General features: G+C 40.5%; 1 protein-coding gene across 1 annotated transcript in view; it reads right to left on the bottom strand.

Annotated features, from left to right (window-relative positions):
- The window catches only part of PELI2 (pellino E3 ubiquitin protein ligase family member 2), a 112,592-nt gene that overhangs the window by 12,249 nt on the left and 76,381 nt on the right, over nucleotides 1–23,962 (bottom strand). Inside the window, exons 3-5 of the mRNA XM_089522825.1 lie at nucleotides 6,389–6,490; nucleotides 1,663–1,860; nucleotides 145–333 (exon numbers count right to left, since the gene is read on the bottom strand). Of these exons, the coding sequence (XP_089378951.1) occupies nucleotides 145–333; nucleotides 1,663–1,860; nucleotides 6,389–6,490 (489 nt within the window). The remainder of the gene's footprint in view (nucleotides 1–144; nucleotides 334–1,662; nucleotides 1,861–6,388; nucleotides 6,491–23,962) is intronic.

Here is a 23,962-nt window from a genome sequence, read left to right as displayed (position 1 = left end):
GGGGAGGGGAGCTTCTGCTTTATTCTTTAGACTCTTGTGGATGTATTTATTTTTTAATGGAGTCACTTTGTATTTTACCTTTAGATAAATAACAGGCTAGAAATTGTTTAAAAAGAAACTTCTCATCATGAATTTGCAACTTACTAGCTTGCCCCTTTGCTGAGCTGATCTGGTTTCACGCAAAGTATACACATCACCACAAACTGAAATCTCTCTCCAGACACCAGGTTTAGATTCTTCAGTGAACCCTCCTTTAGGATGCATGACTAGAACCCCATTTGTTGTTAATCCATCCATGTGTCCATCAGGATTCTTCCATTTCGCTGCTTTTTCCTAGATGCCCCACAAGAAAGGGGAAAAAAGATAAAATTATCAACTTTTCCACATTTGGAAGTCCAAGTAGTCAAAGCATTGAAGATACCAACAACATATACAAATTTTCTGAAGAAGCATTACTAGCAATTTTGCCAAGAGATTTAGAGCAATGGTTCTTAACCTGTGGTCCGTGGACTCCCACAGCGCCATGATTTCCTCACAGGGCCCCCTGAGAAGGTATGAAGTTTGTGCAAACCACCTTCTCCCTTTAGCAAAATCGCTGCAGGACAGGAATCAAATTGAAGACAGGCTGGCTGGCTGGCTGTGCTTATGCATTGCCTGTCATCTGGATGCTCTGCTGACCTTCCTTCTTTTCCATGAAAAAGACAGGACACCTAAAACTGTTGTTTTAGGTGTCCTGTCTTTACTTTGAAGTAATACAAGGTGGGGGGGACACCTTTTCTTCCAAACTTTCTCTTCAAACAGTGACACCTCCAACAAAAACCCTTTGCATCTCCATCGTGAGGCGGAAGCAACTACACCACCCTCAGGACTCTACCTCCCCCACTACCATCACCTGGACTGCTTCTACACCCCAGAACACTAGTTTCTAAACTCTATAACTTCCTCTTCCATACTAAAAGGGGGAAGAAAAGATAAAGACATTTCTTCACCAACATACTGCTGCCATGCATGGGATTAGGTTTATTTGTATACCTTTCATGACGTACATATCTCCTGAAGCAAAATGTTGGTGTTTGCAAAGCATTCACATGCACATTTCAGCACTAAAGGATTATCACAGGGGACAGATTAGAAAGGGGGAGAAAACAGGGGGAAGAAATTGGAGGAAAAGCATCCCACCAAAACACCAACCCTTGAGAAAATACTGTGCTCCTAGAAGCCCACCTTTACAGTTGCTTGTGGAAAAAACACTTCAATCTCCTTTTGGTTCCCTCCTTTCCCCGAGATGGGATAAGAAGAAAGGGAAAGAAAGAATGGGCAGGTAAGGAAGCAAGCAAAGGGTCTGGTAGCCCTCCTCAGCACTGATTTCAGGAGTTAGAAGAAAATGTTGGTGCCCTCCAGCCAAAACTCTGGGGTAACATTGTGATTTGCAGAGGATCTGGCATGCTAGGAGCTTGTTCAGTACTTGTGGACTCTCCCAGAGCACCAGAGCAGCTGTCCCAGAGTTTCAGTTGCCCCCCCCCCGCCACACCTTTTCTTCAAAAAGTAAAAGTATGACTATAAGTAAAAACCATTTTCTTGGTATAAGTTACTATATAAACCCCATTCCTGTTAGATGACAGAGGTCATTTCCTGACTTTTATGAAAAGTATGTTGACTTACCCCAAGAAATATATTTTTGGAAGAGTCAAATCCTGCTGCAAAGATTCTGGCTGTATACGGTGCATTCCTATCGCAGACAATGCGGCATGCAAACCGGGAGATAGTGCTTTGGGTGATCTGAGTTTCATCACTGTTCTGGCTGCCAGAAATTGTATCTGTTACGACAAAATCTATGGGGCTCTCTGTCGATCTACCAACCTGAAAACATTAAAAACTTACTTTACAGAAATGTCTCAATTCAAGCCCTTTGGGGCTATAAAACCTGTGCAGAGCACACAGTTAAGTATACAGACCAGGTCCAAGATCTTCAAGAAACATGTGTATTCAGGTGTATGCAATGTGATTTACCAAACAGTTTTTAAACATGTTTTTTGTGACTATATAAAAACATGATTATGTGAAAAATCATGATTATAGCAAATTATTTGAAAAATATGGATATTCCAACTCCAGGTGCAGGCCTTTTTTTTTTAATGAAAAATGTGATTTTATTAAAATCTATGGCCCAGCCGAATGTTTGGACGGCTAGTAACAAATGTGACTCCCAGTAGAACAAAACCCTCTGAAGTTTTAATGCACACATGCTATCTCAATGTTCAAAATATGGTGATAAAGAACGATCAGATTCAGCTGGAAAAGTAGGGCCTATCTTGGTTTCTTCAACCCCATCCTTATTTCTGTTCTAAGAAGCATTGCAGAAGACTGATAACATTTACCTCACAACAGTTCTCCCCACCCACTGGGGGGAACCAAGCCATAGTGAGAGGGTACATCCCAAGCATTCCATGGGGTATTCCCAAGCATCTCCAACATACCCCCTTATAGACAAAACAATTCAAGATGATGATCCCAAAAGGGAAAATACTCAGATACAGTTCTCTCATAATTTTGAATTTTAAATGATCCACCCACAAACTATTTTTCTGAGATCCTGAGTTACTGTTGAGGTATTTCACATATGAATATTATGCATTTCATGTATGGCCATATAAAACATTCCAGGACTCAACTTTCTGTAAAACAATTCCCTCTTCTATGGTGTGACCTGATTTCTTGTAGCATCGGCATGCCATCAACTACACATAAGAGGCATCAGAGGTATATTATTGCATGAAAGATATTACAAACGGATCAACTGGGAGAAACACTAGTGAGTAAAATAAAGGTAATAAGCACTGATTTATTGTCACAGCTTTTATATTTATCTTACCCTTAGAGAGATTAATATTACTTTTTGGACTGATGCCATAATGCAACTCAGTCAGTTTCCTATATACCAGCAAGGAATTAACAAGACTTGGTTCTTTGGCCATTTAAAGAGTCAAAAAGAAAACTACATCCGTGACAAATTAAACAACTTAACCCATGGACAGTTCTGAAATGGCTATCTGCTACTACTCTGACATTTGCTAACAAGATGCAGGGTTCCATCTGTAGTGCTATGCCATTTTAGTTCCTGAACTTTCCTTAAAGAATTGGTCTTAAACTACACATTGTTTCCTTGGATTTATTGTAAACTCAAAGTATTTGCTATGGAAGACAAACTAGTTAGGAAAAGCCTTCCTACTTTTTCCTATAATATGCCAATCAAGGACATCTATATAAAAAGGAAAATCCAATATTTGTACCTAATGAGGTGAGTCACCAAGAATGCACAGGAAACCTATGATTTTGTGGGCGACAGGAGCATTAACTTAGTAGGTACTTGAACAGACTCTTAGATGATTTAACATGCTGTGTGTGTGTGTGAGAGAGAGAGAGAGGGGGGGTAATGTGCATAGTTATAGTAATGCTCAGATATTTTTGGCAAGTTATCTAAGCCTCAGATCTGGAACAGCAAAAATTGCAATAAATGATGATGCACAGGAGTCCAAAGAAGAAGAATGAGAGACAATTTCAAACATGTTGTACATTAAAATGTTCCATATACATAGGTTAATTAAAAAAATAAAATTTCTGTCTCCGTAAATGCCAGGTTAATAACTATCAGATACTGGATCTTTGCTCACTTTTCATTTCAAGTGGTTCCAATTATCTGTGCTCAATTATTCAGCCTTCTGTAGCTTGCAACACTGATTGAGGAATTATTACTCACAAAGATCTACTTACTACTACAGTTCTTGTTGTTGTCAATTGTCAAGTTGACTCCGACTCATGACAACCCTATTACTGGATACCTCCAATCACTCTACCCTCAGTTGCCCTGCTTAGCTCCTACAGACTCAAGGTCATGGCTTCTCTGATTGAATCTATCTGTCTTTAATGGGGTCTTTCCTCTTTTCCTATTGACCTCCACTCTACCAAGCATTATAGTCTTTTCTAGTGAGGCCTTCTCATGATATGGACAAAATATAACAACCTCAGTTTAGACTCATCAATTTGTCTTTTTAGCAGTCTGTGGTATTCTCAGAACTCTTCTCAAGCACCACATCTCACAGGAGTTATTATTTTCTATCTGCTTTCTTCACTGTCCAGCTTTCACAACCAGACATAGAAATATGACAGCATGGACAATCCCAACTTTGATATTTAACAATATATTTTTACACTTCAGGATCTTGTCTAGTTTGTTCATAGCTGCCTTTCTAGAAGTCCTAGTCTTCTGATTTCTTGACTGCAGTCTTCACTCTGATTGGTGACTGGGCCTGAGTATGGAAAATCTTGGTTTATTTCAATCTCTTCATTGTCTAATTTAAAATGATGTAGATCATAAAATATCAAGGAAGAGGGGAGCAGAAGAGGATATTTGTGGTCTCCAAACTGTCGCCTAGCCTCAAAAGCATGGATAGCCTTGGTGACAGCACACACATCTCCCAGCTGAAAATACTGCTGCTGAATGCCAGGTCAGTGATAATGGCAAAACAGCTGCCATTCAGGACCTCATCCTGGAGGAACAAGTTGACCTGGCCTGTATTACAGAGACCTGGTTGGATGAGGCTGGGTGTGTTAATCTCTCTGTTTTGCCCACCAGGATTCTCTGTGCAGCAGCAGGCAAAATCTGGGGGGTGAGGAGGAGGAGTTGCATTGATCTATCGTGATTCCATCCCCCTGACCAGATGCCCCTTCACACAGTCTACAGGTTTCAAGTGTGTGTACCTAAAGGTGGGTAGTCAGGACAGAATAGGGATTCTATTGGTGTACTGCCCATCCCATTGCTCAATAGTCTCCCTTCCTGAGCTAATGTGGTACTATCTGTCCTTCTTTCATCAACCTGTTCACTTACTCACATGAATTATTAGTTGTTTAAGTCTACCAGTGAGATTTCAAATATAAGTGTGCATCTGATAATTTCAATATATTTTGATAACCAGGAGCCCTGGTGGCGCAGTGGTTAAATGCCTGTACTGCAGCCACTCATTCAAAACCATAAGGTTGCGAGTTCAAGACCAGCAAAAGGGCTCAAGCTCGACTCAGGCTTGCATCCTTCTGAGGAGGTCGCTAAAATGAGTACCCAGACTGTTGGGGGCAAATTAGCTTACAGTTGTAAACCGCTTAGACACTGCTTAGGCGGTATGAAGCGGTATATAAATAAAGCTTGTTTGTTTTTTGTTTGTTTTATAATATTTTCATCCTTTTATGAATTACCCACCCCCTCAAAAAGGCAAATAAGGGGACACGATGGAGGTTTAAAATTATGCATACTGTGGGGAAGAATAAATAGGGGAAGGTTTTCATTCCCTCTCACTTAATACTAGAGCACTGAGTCATGAACTACTGGTGAAAGATTGGAGATTCAGAGAAGACAGAAGGAAATACGACTTTACACCAATGCAGTTAAGCTGAAGTCACTACTGCAAGGTTAAATGATGGCATCTCATTTGATTGGCCATGGAACTGGAATAAAACAAATTCATGGAAAATCTTAAGCAGTACATTCAATGGCTATGTTGCTATGCCAGGAGTGGGGGTGGGGATACAACCTATATTTACACATCTGTAACTTTCTATATCCATCCTCCACTAAATATACTATCAGAAAGATCTAGAGCACATCATTAAATTAAAGTATAAATAATGCATCTACCACTATTTCCCACTGGGAGTGCTTTCAAAAGAACAAGAATGGAATGTCTCTGCTCTTTTGTGAAGTCGAAGGCTTTCATGGCTGGCATTCATAATTTTTTGTGGGTTTTTCGGGCTATGTGGTCATGTTCCTGACGTTTCGCCAGCATCTGTGGCTGGCATCTTCAGAGAAATTCAGAGGTGCCAGACACAGATGCTGGTGAAACGTCAGGAAAAAACTCTTCTAGAATATGGCCACATAGCCCGAAAAACCCACAAAAAACTATTTCTGTTCTTTTGTCATCAACAAAACTCAGTGAGGAAGTTCATCAGCAGGATACACTAAGCAAAAAAGGAATTTCTAAGTTCAGTGAGGTGTAGGATGGTATAGAAAAGATGCAGTGTTCCTGTACAAAATGCTTCTAATACATTGACCGCTTCAAGTTTCCTGCATGAAAAATTCTTTAGAATCAGGAAGTGTTTTAGAAATTTGTGTGTGTGTGTGTGTGTGTGTGTACAATTTTTACATTGTTTTCATGTGAGTGTTGTTATACTGAAGATATAAATTTCTGCAATGCAACAGACAAGATTCAACTGTGCTGAGAATTATTCTTTCAATAATTTCAAAATGATCAGGATGTTTTAAGTTTGGTACTATATACGGAAACATTTTTAGGAAAAACATAGTAAGTACCCATAAGCAGCTGTTTTGCAGTACACTTACCTGAAACATATCTGTATCTTTATCATGGGTATATTCCACTACAACCGTCTGGTTTCTGGACAGGGTGTAGGAGATACTATGCTGCCCTTTACAGCTGATGGCCTGCCAAATAAAACAGTTCATGTTTCATTTAAGTAACACCTCAGTCAGGAAAAATAAAAAAAACCCATAAGGCATTACTACAGCATTTGTAAATGGTATTATACACACGACCAAGTTCTCCAAATGCATGCTGCAATGTGATTATGCAAAGTATAGCTACTATTTCAGTTGTTTTTCTGGATCACAAGAAGAAACACAGACTCACTGCCAGGAAATGGAGAGCTTTGAAAGACAATCTACAATTTGTGCTTCAAAAACAAAGAACAAAACTCTCTTTTACGTCTTCTAACTTATTTCACAAAGGCAGGAGAAGGGCAAATGCAATGCTCCAAATTCAGCTCCATTATAATGTTTCTGCTTTTTTATGCCGCCACAAAATCTTCCTGAATCAAACTCCTCCTGCAATTCTGTTCTACAAGCTCGGTTTTCAACTCTTTTTTCACCTTTTGTGCCCCAGCGCTCCAACATGATTACTTGCTCTTATGATGGGTAGTTTTACTCTCTTCTCTACTATGCTCCTTCTAAAGATCAATTTGTTTCCACTCTATACTAAAACTGTCAGGAAATGACATTGGTGTGGCCACTAGGGGGAGCTGTTGTGCAGATAATTTGGAGCTCCAGTGGCAGCTAATGTGTCAGCATTCAAACAGGGCATCATCGGAATGTTAATGCAACTGACAACTGTCAGTTCTCAACTGTCACTGAAGGACAGAGTGAGACAGTTGGTGCCCTAGAGTGGGTGTGTCTGTTACTGAGAGGCAGTGAGATGGTTGTGTGTTAATGTGACCGTCTCAGAGGTTGTGTTATTGTTGGCTGGTGTAAATAGTGTGTATTAGAGACGGATGTCCAATACACTGTGTATATCTATGTTGTAAATACTGCAAAGGAAGATTAAAGCCCTCGTTTAGAGTGAAGACTTGTAAGAGTCGTTATTAGTTGAAGACATCTTCACAGATTCCTTCTTCTTGGCATCCTGTCAACGTGTTTGAACTCTGCAGGTGGTCGTGGTGGACACTGCGCGGCATTTCCATAGGTCCCAACAAGGGTTATGGGCGCAGCACTCAGGCCACAACAAGAACACCATGAAAACTGCAGGTTTAATATTCAAGGTTCACTATTTGTGTGTGTGTGTGTGTGTGTGTGTGTGTGTGTGTGTGTGTGTGTTCGCACCTATTTTTCAAATAACTCATTTTCATTGGCAAGAAAGAGAGAACATAAAAAGTTGCTAATACAGTGACTTCATCGAGCACCAAATACTGCTTCTAAGCGGCTGTGCTTTCTAAGAGACAAGAATTTCTTGTTCTATTCCACACAAAGATTTTAACCACAAATTTTATTTTTTAAAAAACATAAAATTAAAACAAGTAAACTGAAGTAACAGCAACTAATAAAGTCAACACTATATGTAAGGCAGGTGGCGGGCTTTTATACCACAGTGTGATTGTGATCCTTCAAGCATCATTAACATCATTGCTTCATGAAATACATGACAACCGCGGAATAATATCTTGTCAACTGATAAAACTAAACAGTTGAGACTCCTCTCACAATACAGAAAATAACATAAAGAATCCAGAGATATGCATCAAAGTCTGGAATAATCTACTAACAAGAATACAGTTTGAAGGCCACTTCTCAGTACCTAAATTCTGCTGATTTTCTTTGGTGGGGGATCAGTGGTGGAAGTAAGATGAAAGAATATCAACCAATTACAGTGGTCTATTCCGGACCTCCCTGCATATGGCAAAAAACGCGGTACCTCAAGTCCCACTGATACCTATGGGCAAGTGCACTGTGGGCATGTGCACCATTTTAACTCCTCAGGCTTGCCGTGTGCAGAAGCTTAAATCTGTATATGGTAAGCCCGCCTAAGGCGCAGGCATACTGTATCAGGTTCTTCATTGAGCTTTCCAAGAATATGGGCCATTTCACTGTTTTTATTTTGCAAGATGTGCTAAGTATGCACTTAACAGTGCAAATGAAATGGAAAGTAGGAAAAATACTTGCATCACACCGCCATGTTTGTCAATCTCAGGACCGGTGGTGGCTCCCTACTGAGCAAACACACCATGACAAAAACAGCTGTAGAGTAACATGTGAACATTGGTTGTTTAGCAGCATACATGGCCTGGGTCCAGTCTACTTGAAGGAACGCCTCCTCCCATACAGTCCTTCCCGTACTCTCTGATCCTCCGGGAAAAACCTCTTACAATCTAGAAAGACCAGACTGGCGGTGAAATTCCTGGAGGTCCTTCTCTGTCACCGCTCCAAAAACCTGGAATGACCTGTCGGAAGAGATTCGCCAATTATTCTCACTCGAGGCTTTTAAAAAGGCAACAAAAACCTTTCTCTTCCGGCAGGCCTTCCCCGATTGATAATGTCCAGAACCAATTGAATCTCCCCTCCCCTTTTATTATTTTTCTTACTTGTGATTTGTTTTTAACTTTGATGTATTGTTATGTATTTTTTAAACATTTTTTTACTGTTTAATTTTATAGTTGGGAGGGAGGGTTGGGTCAGGGTTTTGTGGGGCTTGTTGTTTTTATTATTGTATATTAGATTTTCTTTGTTGTTACCTGCCTTGATCCTCAATCGGAAGAGGCTGGAGATATATATATATATATATATATATATATATATGAAACAGTCCCAAATGATAACGTAAATGAAAACAGAAATTCAGATTCTGAATAAAGGAGGACGCTTCAGCTTCGAGATCAACTCTTGACATAGACTGTTTTACAAAATTCATTGAGCATGTGTATCTGTGAGTGAGGTACTATGCACAATACTACTTACATAAAGACACTGTGCTGAAATAGAGCAATATATACATCTGAAATTGCCCTAGTGATACGGCTTAAATTCAAGAAAGGACTCTCTTCCTTGATACTGTGTTGCTTGTTCTCAGCCACAGTTAACAAAGATCTGCTATCTGTATGTAACAGGAATAGGTGATCTGTGACCCTCAATATGTTGCACAGTTGTTTGTTATTACCGTAACTGCCCTGGAGTTGACCTCGATTCATGGCGACCCTGTGGATGAATCATCTCCAAGGCTCCCTATGCTCCACTGCTCTGCTGTCAGAACCAGGACTCAGGCACCCAGCCAGTTCTTGGCTACATAATCAAAGAAAACGCCTGCACCTTGGGAAAGGGGATATAAGATGGGTGCCTGTTGGGACTGGGGGAGCTAGCAAAGGGGGAAAGAGAAGAATTGCCAGCTCCACACCCCAGGAAGAGGTTTGCCACCACTGTGTTTGCTTGCTGTTACTGCTATTACTGGCCTCACCTCATCGGGTGGACTTCTGTGAGACTGGTCCCTGTCAGAACCAGGACCCAGGCACCCAGCCACTTCCTGGCTGCATAACGAAGGAGGAACACTGAGGTCCTGCAAATTCAAGCCTGTGATTTCCCTGACTAAGTCTAGCAATCTGGTGCACGGTCTTCCTCTCTTCCTTTGCACTTTTTTCCTTGTCCTTTTTAGTAATTGCTCTATAGGTTTTCAGCTAGTGTCATCCACATATCTTATATGATTGATATGCCTTCCTCTTATTTTCACTCTGTGTCTAAGCCTGCTTTTCTTACGATATTTTCAGCATACGAGCTGAACAAATAGGCTGATAAAATGCAGTCTTGCCTGACTCCCTTGACATTCTGATTTTCCTTATTTTGTTCTAACAGTGGCCTCTTGTCATAAATACAGATTTGTCATCAGGACTACCAAATGCAGTGGCACTCCTATATGTGAACTCCATAGCTTTTTGTGATCCATGCAGTCAAAGGCTTTGCTATAGTCTATAAAACACATGTTTTTCTTCTGAATTTAGAATTCTTTGGTGCACTCCATTGGCCATTGTATATTTGTGATGTGGCCCTAGTGCCTCTTTCTTTCCTGAACCCCGATTTCACCTCTGGGATTTCTTTTCCATGTATCAGTGTCAGTGTCTCCTTTTTTGTGGATGGGGATATTGAACATTCCCAGTCTGTTGGCCACCTTTTCGTTTTCTATATTTGTTGGAATATTTTAGTTAACTGTAGAGTTGATTCTGTCTGTGTGGAGTGTGGCAATTCAATTATAATATCACCTGTTCCTGGTAATTTATTCTTCACAAGTTCTCTTATTGCAGCTCCCATTTCGCTTTCTAGAATCTGGGGTTCATCTTTGTTTGATTCTTCATTCTATGTGTCATTCACTTTTTTATCTCTTATACAGCTCTTCTGTGCATTGCACAGAATTGGATTACAACTCCTATTACCTTTCACCATTAACTATGGCTTTAGGGCTGATAGGAGTTACAACCAAACAACGTCTAGAGGTACAAGTGCTCCCCAACATAGTAATGATTTGCTTCAAATGTATGTAATCATGAATCTGGCATAGGAGTCTGATTCAATGAAGTTCCTTTCATTTCATTTCTTTCCCACGCTTTTATACAGTCTTTCATATTTAAGATTGTAAATTAAATTTGGAAATCATTAACATGAATGACCACTGTTCCAATAAAATCTGGCTCATTTTTCTTTAGAAAACCAAATTGGGCAAGATGTTCACAATAAGACTTTTTAAAGCTCTGCTGCCTATATTACTAGAGTGAAGTAATACCTTGTGAGAAGACCATGACAACTTTTAACAAAAATCTAGCTGATGTATGAGTTGACATTTTAAGATCTGGTGAAAATTTCACATTTCCAATTAATTTTATATATGATGTATTATGTTGTATACTCTTATAATATATCACCACACTTTAAACTTTACTTCTTAAATGAACATTTGGTTTCTGTTAACAATAAGAAATCTGTGAATACTATTTTTAAAAGCTTTTATACACCAGGTGTTTTAAGGGTCCATTCACTTGGAATGTCCTTTAGAACAAAGGCATAGATTCATTACTAATTATTGCTACCAGATGTTGGTTTTCAACTGGTCATTATGTTTAATAGATGAGAAAGCTTGGAAAAATTGGAATAGCGAGGAACTGCATTTTGAACAGAAAGTTACTTCATAAATTAAATACCTTTATGATTTGCAGATCAATTTACAGCTCCTTTATTTGAAACAACCATACATTTGTGTCAAAGTCTATTGATTCTGGATTGTTGTCTTGCTGTTGTCTTGCCCTATTTTTGAAATGGTATAGATGCCTTCCACATAATGTGCTGCTTTTAAATCAAAGAACAGATAGTTTGTATTACAAAATGAACTTAATTTACTATTTGATATTCCAAATGAAAGACAGTAAAATCATCCAGGAGAAAAACTTCATAAAATTCAATCTACCTTAAGCATTCAATTTAATGAACAAGGATTTCTCATATGTCATCCTTCTAAATAAACCCTATTTTTTCCAGAGTGGGTTAGACCTTTCCCAATGAAAATCAAGACTGCTGTTTTGTTTTGTTTTGTTTGGTGCAGTAACCTCAATTCTAGTTCTCATTAAGGTGGTAAGCCTGTGTCTGGTCTGCACCACTTGTACAGGCCAGCCATTTTGTAAGTGGAGAAAATAGTCTGTAGTTGCTTACATCTTTTTTATATAAATGAGTCTTACAATTTACTACTGAAATAAGAATTGATAATGATGAAGGGTAGTATATAAATATTATTAATAAATAAATAATTGCTACAATGTGATGCTGCAGAAGAGTGCTGTGGATGGCCAAAAAGACAAACAGAATGGTCCTAGAACAATTTAAGTCTGAAATCTCCCTGGAAGCCAAATGACTAAATCAAGGCTGTCGTACTTTGATCACACTATGATGCTAAGAAAAACAATGATGCTAGGGAACACAGTGGAGCAGTAGAAAGAGACGAAGACCACATGCCAGATGGACAGACCATGGGCCTGAGCCTACAGGACCTGAGCAGAGAGACAGAGGATAAAGGGGCTTGGAGACATCACAGATTTGCCATGGGTCAAGGCTGACTTGAAGGCAGCTAACAACAAACAAAATTGCATCCTGTATTTGTACTTTGTATACAGAAGTTGCTCAAGATGTATTTGTTTGCCTAACCTTGTTCCAACTGTTAATGACTGGACAATTTTAGCACATTTGCTTGTTTTAAAAACTCAGTCCTTTCCTTCCCCCCCCCCCCCCAGAATTCTCAAGGTATATTACATAGTCTTAATCTATTTTCTAAATCTAATGTAATGTAAGATATTTGGATATTTTTAGTTTGAGACAAGCATCAACTAAAGCCTGTGTATCTTATATTCACCCTCATTATGTTTTCCCTAGAGGTTGTTCCCCAAGCCTGAATATCCAAGAACAAGGTTCTTCAACTGCATCAGCAACATTAGAGGCTCAGTAGTGATATCCCTTTTAGTGCCATGGGGTAACATGAGGAGCATGTGGGCACTTCTGAGGAGCTTACAGTGCAGCTCCTCCATGTAACAATGAAACAACTGATTTAACACTGACACAGGAGCAGAGGCTGGCATAGTCTCCTTCCAAATACAGCTGTATTTCTCATATTACTCTGGCGGCACTTGGAAGAATGGTGATCCCAGGCCAGCAAGGAAATCCAAGAACTCAGCTTATCCTGTGCAAACTTGAGGTACAAACACAGAATTTATGTCAAGCTGATGCGTAAAAGGTCTGATTCACATGTTTAGTAACACAAGATGTGTGGTGGGGAGAAAAGAAAGATCTGTGTTTGAATCATTATCTCGGTGTATGTAAAGAAGCCTGCTACTTCATTATCTGACACACATATAAGTTGAAAATTAATTGACCAAAATTATCGTTTCCATGTTGTAAGACTATAGCAAATTGGGGAAATGAAATTGATCTGTGGTGCTGATACAGCCATTAAGTGTAATTTTCTAGTAACCTTTAGCAAAAAGAACATTGCCATGGAAACCTCATGGGCTTTGAGAGAGGAGAAGGAAGCCCATCTCAAGCAGAACATAAGAATTTCTTTTTTGAAACAAGACTTTCTCTTCTGCTTTTCTTAACCATATATCTGGCCATTTCATTGCTCCCACCCCCCAAAGCAACAGTAATTTACATGAGAAAAACAAGATACTTCTTAAAACAACTCTCAGAAAAACACATGCACTTTCCAGGTACCTGGAATACTTTCAAACAGAAAAAGGTTTGACAGTATGGGCTCATTCCCACTATGATATGAAGTGATTTACTGATCACTTTATATGTCCCTCGTTCCTATTGGAAACAGTTTCAGATGCGACTTGGAAGCATGACAAATGCAAATATATCACTCTTTTTGAACACTTGTGTTTTGGCGGTTCTTTTGAAAAGAAGTGATTGGGATGAATGTTCCACAAGTGGGAATGACTGATCTAATTCAGAGTCAGGCAGGGTGGCAGGCAGAGCCCCAGAACCACCCTGATAAGGCACTCTGAGGAGGAGCAAGGGTGGCCAAATCACAATCCTCCCAGGGTGCCTTGAACCCGGTGGTCCAAAAACCAGAGGGATGTTTTGCAGTTCAGGGGAGACAAAAAGCCCATGACTGGAAATGGGTGGAAGACAGCCTCCCTCCCATCCCCGCACCACTCCCGGGGACCCTCCCACCCACCACGGGCTTAGTATCCAAGGCCACCACAGCCTCCCAAGTCCCAGCAACCTCCCTAGCAAGGTGCTCTGAGGAGGATCGAGGGTGGCCAAAACATGGCCCTCCCAGGGCAGCTTTCTCCCTTCCTCCCTCTAGTTCAGGTGGAGTCGAGAAGTGAGGGGACATGAGTCTTTAAACTGCTGCCCCAGAGGGCGCCAGGTACCCAGCCTCTGGTCAGAGGGAAACGCGTCAGGCATTTAAAGCACTCCAGGGCACAATGTGACACCCTTCACCACCCAAGAATGGAGGGGGTGCGTTGGAGGACTGCACCTCAGGAGCGAGGCATCCGAGTCCTTCCCCTGTCCTGCCGTTGGGCCTCCAGAGTTTCCCTCCATCAGGTCCGGCATGCCTGAGGGGGTGTGGGAGTAATAACAATATCAGCTTCGTTTACATACCGCTTCATACCACCTAATCAGTCTCTTACCGGTTTACAATTGTAAGCTAATGGATGCGAAGCCAGTGGCGGTCAGACAGGCACGTGGGCCCCCGAGAGTGGTGTGGCTAAGGGAGGGAAGCCATCTTCCACTCATTTGCAGTCAGAGCCTTAATGGCTTCCACACCGGGTGACCACAGTTCCTTCTTTTCTAGGACACAGTCCTGCCTTTCACCCTTCTGTTCAAAAGCGTCCTCCATTTTGAAGCACGGGTTCATTCCCACTAGTGGGAACGACATGGAATAAGGACATAATTCGCTTTCATAGTGAGAACTACGCATCAGCCTGAATTGAATCCGTGACCCCATATCAATGCGAACCACAAACCAATTTAAAAACAAGTGGGAATGAGACCTGGGTAATATAAAAAACAAAATTAATTATTTTAAAGCAGGACTAAGGCTGATCTACCCACTGTTCCTGAATTTTGGTAGTGCCAAAAAGAATCTGCTTGTTTAAGAGGTTTTCACTAGTAATATGAAAATGTTCAGTTATACATTTAAACTGGTCTCATCAGCTGTCTGTGATGCATTTCGACTAGCAAATCAAATCTACTATATATACTTATGTATAAGTCTAGAATTTTTAGTGAAAAAAATTACCCAAAATCCTGGGTCAACTTATCCACAGGTACAGCACTGTACCTTAACTCTTACCAAAATAGGAACCATCCCCTTCTCTGAGTAGAATGGCAAAAGGCAAGAGCTTAGTCTGTTCCCAGGAGCATCTAAAAGAAGCACCAACCCCCTCAACTCTCTCTACCATGGCACCGCTTGTGAGCTTTTTGAATGCCTGGGCAGGAAAATGGTGGTGGTGGCAGTTTTTGGTGCCTCCCCTCAAAGGAGCACCAAGACAAATTGGGCTTTGAAGAGTCTGAATAAGACATTTGTGGATGTTGGTCAGCTTTTCTGTGCTAAAACCAGGCAAAGTCACCATGTTAAAGTAAAAGGCTATGATCACTGCTAACATAGACACCATTTTCTTTGCTTTGCCTTGCCATCCTTTCTGATATGTGCACATTTTCCTAGCCCCATCTGTGCCTAGCCCCCTTCCACACACATCACACAGCCATCATTTACTGTATTTCCCTACTCCTCCATGCAGCCTGTAGGGTGAACACAGACAGTTACTGTATTCCTGCTAGAATTTTGTAGGTTCTTTGGCATCATTTACCTTTCCTTCATCCTTTACATCCTTTGTTTCAAGGCCCTAAGTTTTAATCTTCATTATCTATCAGTCATATCAAAATCCATAAGTTTGGTTCCAAGTCTATGTGGTAATTAACTATGCAGCATTCTGATGTCTTTCTTATGATCTAGGAATACATTAGCAGCGGATTCCTATGTTCACAAGAGGTTTTATTAAATGGCCCTTGCACTCATGTCCTCTTTGTGGCCTTCCACTGTGCAGGCAAGACTCAGGACAAGGTTTGTTCTATTAAAAGAACAAATCTTCCAAATATGTCTTAAGGTGAGAGAAATTATCCACACCAAAATAGCAGTTTGTCTCTATTCTGATAGTTATATCCTTCCCTGTTGGGTTGTTAAACACTATGCTAGAAACCTAATATCAATAAAACAAACTATATTTAAACAGTAAAATTCCTAAACAACATTGTGATACAAATTTACCTATGAAGCAGATAAAACATTGACTATAACACATTTAATAAATACAGTGGACCCTTGGAATCGACTAGGGTTTGGTTCCAGGTACCCCCATGGATACCAAAATCCTTGGATGCTCAAGTACCATTATATACAATGGCACAGTAAAATGGTGAGAGCCATTGTGGTCTGAGTGTTGGACTATGAGCCTGGAGACCAGGGTTTGATCCCCAGCTCAGCCATGAAACCCACTGGGTGACCTTAGGCAAATCACATGTTCCCAACCTGAAGGGAAGGAAATGGCAAATTTTGTCTGAACAAATCTTGCCAAGAAAGCCTCATGATAGGACCATCTTAGGGTTGCTGTAAGTCAGAAACAACTTGAAGGCACACAACAACAACAACAACAACAACATAAAATAACAAAAGCAAGCTTTTTGAAAATTATATGTTTTTGGAATATTTTGAAGCCATGGATGGTTGAATAAAGACTCTGTGGATATGGAGAGCCAACTATAAAGCCTGTAAAAGAGGTATTTTCCAAAAGGTGAAATGGTATCCTGCAGAGTGCCAGCCTAGCCTCCCAAAACAAAAATCACAGATGCAGCCACTAAGAAAGTTCTTCCTCTTGTCACCTGTGCCTCTACTACAGTTGAGACCCAGACAGAGGATTCTCTGTTAAGTCTTAGGTTGTGAGTGGACTAGTAAGAAAGAGAGTGATCCCTAAGGTATCCTGGGCTTAAGTTATTTAGGGCTTTAAAAGTGGCCACCAGTAGCTTGACTTGTGCTCAGAAATGAACAGAATTCCAATGATTAAGAATAGCTAAAAATGTCTCATCATCATACTGGAGGAGATGCAAACAGACTGGCTCCTATCTCCATATGTAGACAGAATGTCCTAACGTTAAAACTTTTTGGACAGCAGTCATAAACCAGATCTCACTTATCACTAAACAAACCATCCATTTTTGTCCTGCGCATTTGTTATTCCATTTTTATACCAAAAAAACCAGTGCTCTGAAACACAGAAACCTTATCTCCTTTGTCCTGTCTGCTGCAAGAACTGAAATAGCTACATGCTGGAAGATGGGAAATTTATTACTGGAAAAAGGGTGGACCAGAGTTTTGAATACATGGTTACTTGAAACTTTCCAATGTCATCAATTCTTGCAATGGGCAAAAGAAATCACATTCCTTTTATGAGGACTGGTCAACTCTTATTGATGATGTTACTGCTACCTCACATTTGCCCAAACCATTCTCAGGAACTGCTGAGTAATGGAGGCTTTCTGCTTGAATCCAACCCCATTGTGAAAAGCTTCCTCAATGAATTTTTGTGTTCATCCGAATCATACAATGCCGCCTGAGTATCTATCCTAACGGAATTATCTCTTAAGTGCCCGTTATATGCGTTTTCCTGTTAACTCATAACCTAAGCCTGTTCGAACATTTTGTTGTTGTTCTTGATTTAGTATTCTTTGTGGAACTGAAATAAAAAAAAACTAAAAAAAAAACTGTTCTAATTTGGGAAAAAAGAAGAAATGGACAGAGAGTGAGTGCAATCTTGCAGGCTGATGTGAGTGTATTCATACAATACCCCACCAGCATTCTTGCTGCTTCAGCCTGGACCTGTTACTGTTTCCAAAGACTGTTCAAAGGTAGCTCCTTGTAGAGCACATTGCAAACATCCAATCTAGATTTAACTAAGGAATATGTGACCATGGGTAAGTCTGGTCATATCAGAAATAGGTATTGGATGGTCCTTGTGGTCTCTTCCAATTCTGTGATTCAGGGTAACAGATCCAAAAGGAAAAGCAATATGTGTCACCTGCATATTTGTGACAAGTTACCCAAATTTCCAGATTTCTCCCAAGGGTTTCTTTCACATAAATGTTAAATGAAAATGGCCAAGAAATCAAGCAAAAGACAAGCATCACCTCAAGGAAGGGCAAGAAGCACTGTAAAATGGTGCCTCCCAAGCTCATTCCTATCAGGTGGTCTAGAAGGTTGCCACAGCTGAGCGTTTCAACAGAAATAACAGGGACGTACTTCCACTGTCTAGTTCCTGGTGTAGATCTTTTACAGATAGCCAGAACTGGCTCAGTCTCGAATCCAAGCCTGACTAACGTGGGTCTAGATCATCTATTTCGTCCATGAACCATTACAGTTGTGACACCAACCAAGTATGATCCAGAGAGGGTTTCTCTAATAGAGGTTGCACAACAGCCACTTTAAGGCTGGAAGGCATAACTTCTTCTTCCAGTAATAAATTTACTATTCTGTGTGCTCATTCAACCAATCATCCCTTGATCAGAAGGAAAAGCGAAGATTGAGCACACATGTGAGCGATCTCACATAAATAAGGATCTTGTCTACATACTCAGCATGTATAAACTAAAATATATCCACTACTATGGGAATAGTAGGCACCTAAAAGGTACAATACAAACAGACAAATTCCACATGCAACAACAAGATACGTTAGGATGTTGTACAGATCTAAAGTCCCATCTTGAGATCAACAGACGTCTTGTCTCATTCGGTTCTATTTATTTCAGTTTTGTAAACCAATACTATGCAAGTTTATTCAGAAGTATCTCACATCCTCCAGTTCAATGAACCTTTAAAGTGCATGTGAGTCCAACATTTAACCAGATACCACTTACATTACTTTGATTTTTTATACATCTATAAAAGTGAAATGTTCATTTTTGATAAAGTAGAAGCAGAGGAGCAGAAAACAAAATCTTCAAATATCACCAAAGTATTTAACTGTTTTCTTGAAATAACAGTTTCAGCAGATTAATATTTGCTTAACACAGCACAACTTCTAAATGATACAACAAGGTTCTAATACTACAGGACTGTTCACGGCTGGTAAATAAACATCGACCTGCAAACTTCAGAGAACAAGTTACAGATCAGAAGTCATTTCACAGGAACTGTGCTCAGTCACCCATAAACTGGCCAGGGCAAATTGATCAAATCTGTTTCCTAGCAACACATCTTTGTATTTAAGCAAAATTAATAAATTAATACATTTGTTCCTGAATGTTTCATCGAAGTGCTACACACAATACTGCAGTTGAAACAAAGGGCATAAGGTTACTGATCAAAGCTGCATAGTACTTGGGTTTCACAGAAACCTAGTGAAAAGCATCCAGGGAAGGTGCTGGAGCAATAAAGCACTGGCTTTTGGTTTTCTTCTGGCTGATAATTTAACGTTATCTGCATCCCTTATGAGAGAGGGCCCTAGCCCTTATGATTAGTAGCTTACTGTATATACTCATGTATAAGTCTAGAAATTTTAATCAAAAATTGACCCCAAAACCTGAGCTGACTTATCTACAAATCAATGTAAGTACTGTACTTTAACTCGTATTTTAAAAAGGAATCATCCCCGGGTGAAAGGCAAGAGTATAGACCAGTGGTTTCCAAACTTTGGCCCTCCAGATGTTTTGGACTTCACCTCCCAGAAATCCTTGCTGTACTGGTTAGGGTTTCTGGAAACTGAAGTCCAAAACATCTGGAGGACCAAAGTTTCGGAACCACTGGTACAGACTGACTATGCTTCATACTTTCCACTCTTTATTAACATGTTACATGCCCCTATGTTTTACCCTCAACTTATCCACAGGTCATTTCAAAATCCATAATTTTCACCCCAAAACCTGCCCTCAACTTATACATGAGTTGATTTATAGCTGAATATATATCTCTGGCTTTGCTTCGCAAACGAAGATTCAGGAAGGACTCATCCCGCGCTTTGTACAAGCGCGTTGGTGACTAAAAAGGCCAATCCGGGATAAACAGGTCCGGTTGCAAAAAGCACAGCGGAAAGTCTCCTTGGGTGATGTTTCCGGGTTGCAGTTCTTTCTGTGTTGTCATTTCTCTTCAAGATTCGTTCGGCGTGAGCTTTCAAAAAAGGCTGCAGCATCGTGGATAGTGCGTCTCCATGCCTCCCAATGCGAAGCTAAGGCAGACCATTGTTGGTGATCAATTTGGCCAAGCCTGAGATGTTGTTTCAGGGAGTCCTTGTATCTCTTCTTTGGGGCGCCCCTCTTACACTGACCTGTGGTTAGTTCACCGTAGAATACTATTTTTGGGAGGCGATGGTCCTTCATCCGAGAAACGTGTCCTGCCCAGCGCAGCTGCGTCCTCAATAGCATGGCCTCAATGCTGGTGATCCCTGCTTGCTCAAGGACAGCAACATTTGACACATAGTCAGTCCAGTGTATATTTAGAATTGTGCATAAACTGCGCTGATGAAAGCATTCAAGGAGTCGTAGGTGCTGGCGATAGGTGACCCGTGTTTCAGACCTATGGAGGAGAATAGACAGTAGAATGGCTCTATACACACTGAGTTTTGTGCTTCGCCTCAAGTGTTTGTTACTCCAGACACTTTTGTGAAGCCTTCCGAATGCACTATATGCCTTTGCCAGTCTGTGATCGATCTCTTTATCAATCTTGGCATCTGAGGAGATGATGCTTCCCAGGTAGGTGAACTGCTGGACGGACTTAAGCACAGATGTGCCGACAGTGATGTGGAGATGGTAGTGTTCTTCCTGAGGTGCCGGCTGGTAGAGAACTTCCATTTTCTTCAGGCTGACTTCCAGTTCAAAGAGCTCTGCAGCTGTTGCAAAACAAGATGTTAGGCGCTGCAGAGCTGCTTCTGTATGGGCACCGAAGGCAGCATCGTCAGCAAAAAGCAGCTCATGGACTAGATAGTTTAGAGTCTTAGTGTGGGCCCTCAGGCGGCTTAAGTTAAACAGGCCACCATCAGTACGGTAACATATATAAATGCTGTCTTCTTCTTTGAGATCTGCCGTAGCCCTTTGGAGCATCATGCTGAAGAAGACTGTAAATAGAGTTGGAGCGAGAACACAACCTTGTTTCACACCATTAGCTATTAGAAAGGGCTCCGAGAGAGCGTCGCCATATCTGACTTGGCCTTGCTGGCCTTCATGTAGCAGGATGATCATTTTGAGGAATTTGGGGAGGCATCCTAGTCATTCCAGGATCTGCTGTAGACCTTTTCTACTCACAGTGTCAAAGGCTTTGGTGAGGTCAACAAATGTTACATAGAGTCCTCTGTTCTGCTCTCTACATTTCTCTTGCAGTTGTCTAAGGGCAAATACCATGTCTGTAGTGCTCCTACTAGCTCTAAAGCCACACTGGCTTTCAAGGAGAAGCTCTTCTCCAATAGCAGGGACTAATCAGTTCAGCAGTATCCTTGCAAGGATTTTTCCAGCGATGGAGAGCAGTGTTATACCTCGACAGTTTGAGCAATCCGATTTTGCTCCTTGTTTCTTGTACAGGGTGATGATGACTGCATCTTGGAGATCTGATGAATATATATGGTGTGTGTGTGTGTGAGAGAGAGAGAGAGAGAATATATGTGGTAGATTAAAATAGGTGTGGCAGATTGGGATTCGGTGGCAGTCAACAGTTTCTTGGGTTATACAGTGGGCCCTCCCCTTACACGGGGATCCGTTTCGGATCCTTCCACGTAAAGGGAAATTCATGTGTGCTGGAGCCCCAAGAGAAGTAATGGGCTTGCGCCCACCGCACACCCCATTACTTCTTCCGGGGCGTGCGAGGGGTGTATGCTGAAAGCCGTATATGCCACACCCGCGTAAAACATGGGCACACTGTATATGTCTAATAAAGTCCTTAGGCAGCTTTGATGGTTACAGTTCAAAGATAATATTGTTCTTATGTACCTTCAGGCTATTCTGACTTCTGGAAACCCTAAGATGAACAGGGTTTTCTTGGCATGATTTTTTCAGAGCGAGGTTTGCCTTTGCCTTTCTCTGAGGCTGAGTGAGTGTTACTTGCCTAAGGCCATTCAGCAGGTTTCCATGGCCAGGTAGAAATTTGATGGTGCATACAAGGACAGAAAAATACAAGCACTGAAGCATCTAGAATTTCCTTTGAATGTACAATGTAACAGTTAAAATTCCCAAAAGGAATAGTAGTTGGGATGGTAAATCTTGATTTTCCCCTCTGCTGACAGATGTACAGAACAAGAAATCAGTTTTTTGTCCTTTAGCTGTTCAGACACTCAAGAATCGTGATGGGAAACTGCACAGATTTTCTACAACAGCTGCACAGCTTGCCCTGTAAACCATGGCAGTTTCCTATAAACCATGGATTCAAACTATATGATTCTGTGATTCTTCAAGTCCAACCACTAAAAGGGAAAACATTAAAAAAACCAGAGGCTGGTGGGGGAAAATTTACCCAGATTTCAAATGGTCTCTAGAAAGTTCAAAATATTTTTCCTGACCTGATAGTTTCATTTCACATTTGCACATTGTTAGATAAAAACTTTGCTCAAAACTTGTTGAACTGTGCTTTTTTGTGTGTGAGTGAGTAGAAGCATATCCCTATTCTTTCCATGTTATTTTTCCTTCGAGGACCAGTGTTAAAGTAACAATAATGAACACATCTACTTCATTAACTGAGGCATATCTGTAGCAACAATCAGGACAGAACAGATCAAAAGTTCAATTTTCATTAATATTGAGACCAAATAGTTGTAATGCTAATTCCTTTGTCAAACAGGTAGCTTTTCACAAACATTCATACTATTTCTGGAATAGAACAAAATGTTTATGTACATAAAGGAAATGTCCAATTCATTAAATTTGTGCATATATGCAAATGCACTCAAATTTTAAGAACCCAGGTGGGAAAATGAAAGAACAATTTCTAAGTTCTATAATTCCATATAACCAAAGTGGTGGTACTTAACATAAGAAAGTTGGATTCTAGCACACACTAACACTGGCATAGTATACTAATAAGATGAGACCTCTCACATAACTGTATAGTTTCCAGAAACTATAAATTGAATCTGACACAAATCAATTTTGCGTCGATACCCAAAGACTGTCTAGAGACAGATACCTTGGGAAAGAAAGCAAGAGATCTTCAAAAAGCTGCCCCTCAAACGCTCATGAGAGAGGATCATGTACAAAAACTTAATTCATGCAAAAAGCCTAAAACTAAAACCTATTGATTGCTTACAGAACTAGAATCCCTTAATGCAATGATACTCAAACTCTTTACTCTTGGGAACCCCCTTTACATCTACATGCAGATGTACCTCCCCAGGTAGTATATGAATAAAAATATTTTGTTTATTTAGTGTGCGTATTTTCATTTGCACATTCATGTACGTTCATGTACAAGCAAATAACATCATTCAAATTAGAACAGTTTTATTTAAGAACATTCAACATTTAACTCAATCTGTGTACAAATTTTACACATTAAAAAAAGGGGGGGGGGGATCAAGGCCTCCAAGTCTCGCTGCCTCCCACTGAGCAAGTCTCATATCCCACTGGAGGTCCTGCCCCACCGTTTGAGAACCACTGCATTAATGTGCTCGGACAGCAAAACACACACAGAAATAGGCTTTGAAATGTACAGAATGAGCTATATAAGGAAAATTAACTTTTTTATTTCAAGGTTTGTAAATCTAGCACACTAATATCTGATATGAATTTAAGAGAAGGCTAAATAGCAAAGGGAAGGTTCTGGCCATGAAAAGCTTGAAGGCTACCAGTTTAAATTAATTAAGGCTAGAGGTCTTTGCAGCGGGGGGGGGGGGGGGGGGGACCATTATAGAAGCTGCTGGAGTTCTTTCTCATGAGATAGAAAATACCAGAAACTGTTGTGGTTGGTTGATAGGTAAACCTTTGAGACCCAAGTGCATTTCTGAGCTCAAAATGTTTAAGGGCCATATTCTATGACAGCAACCAAGCTGCCTCAGTGAGTGAATGATCTGGTGAAATGATTCCTGGCATATGTTTTATGGAAGATCTTCGTATCAGTAGTGAGCCCTT

This window comes from Sceloporus occidentalis, unplaced genomic scaffold, assembly GCF_023333645.1.
Source record: "Sceloporus occidentalis isolate IW3139 unplaced genomic scaffold, rSceOcc1.0.p SCAF_4, whole genome shotgun sequence".
Lineage (NCBI taxonomy): Eukaryota > Metazoa > Chordata > Lepidosauria > Squamata > Phrynosomatidae > Sceloporus > Sceloporus occidentalis.
This window is presented reverse-complemented; position numbering and strand designations above follow the sequence as displayed.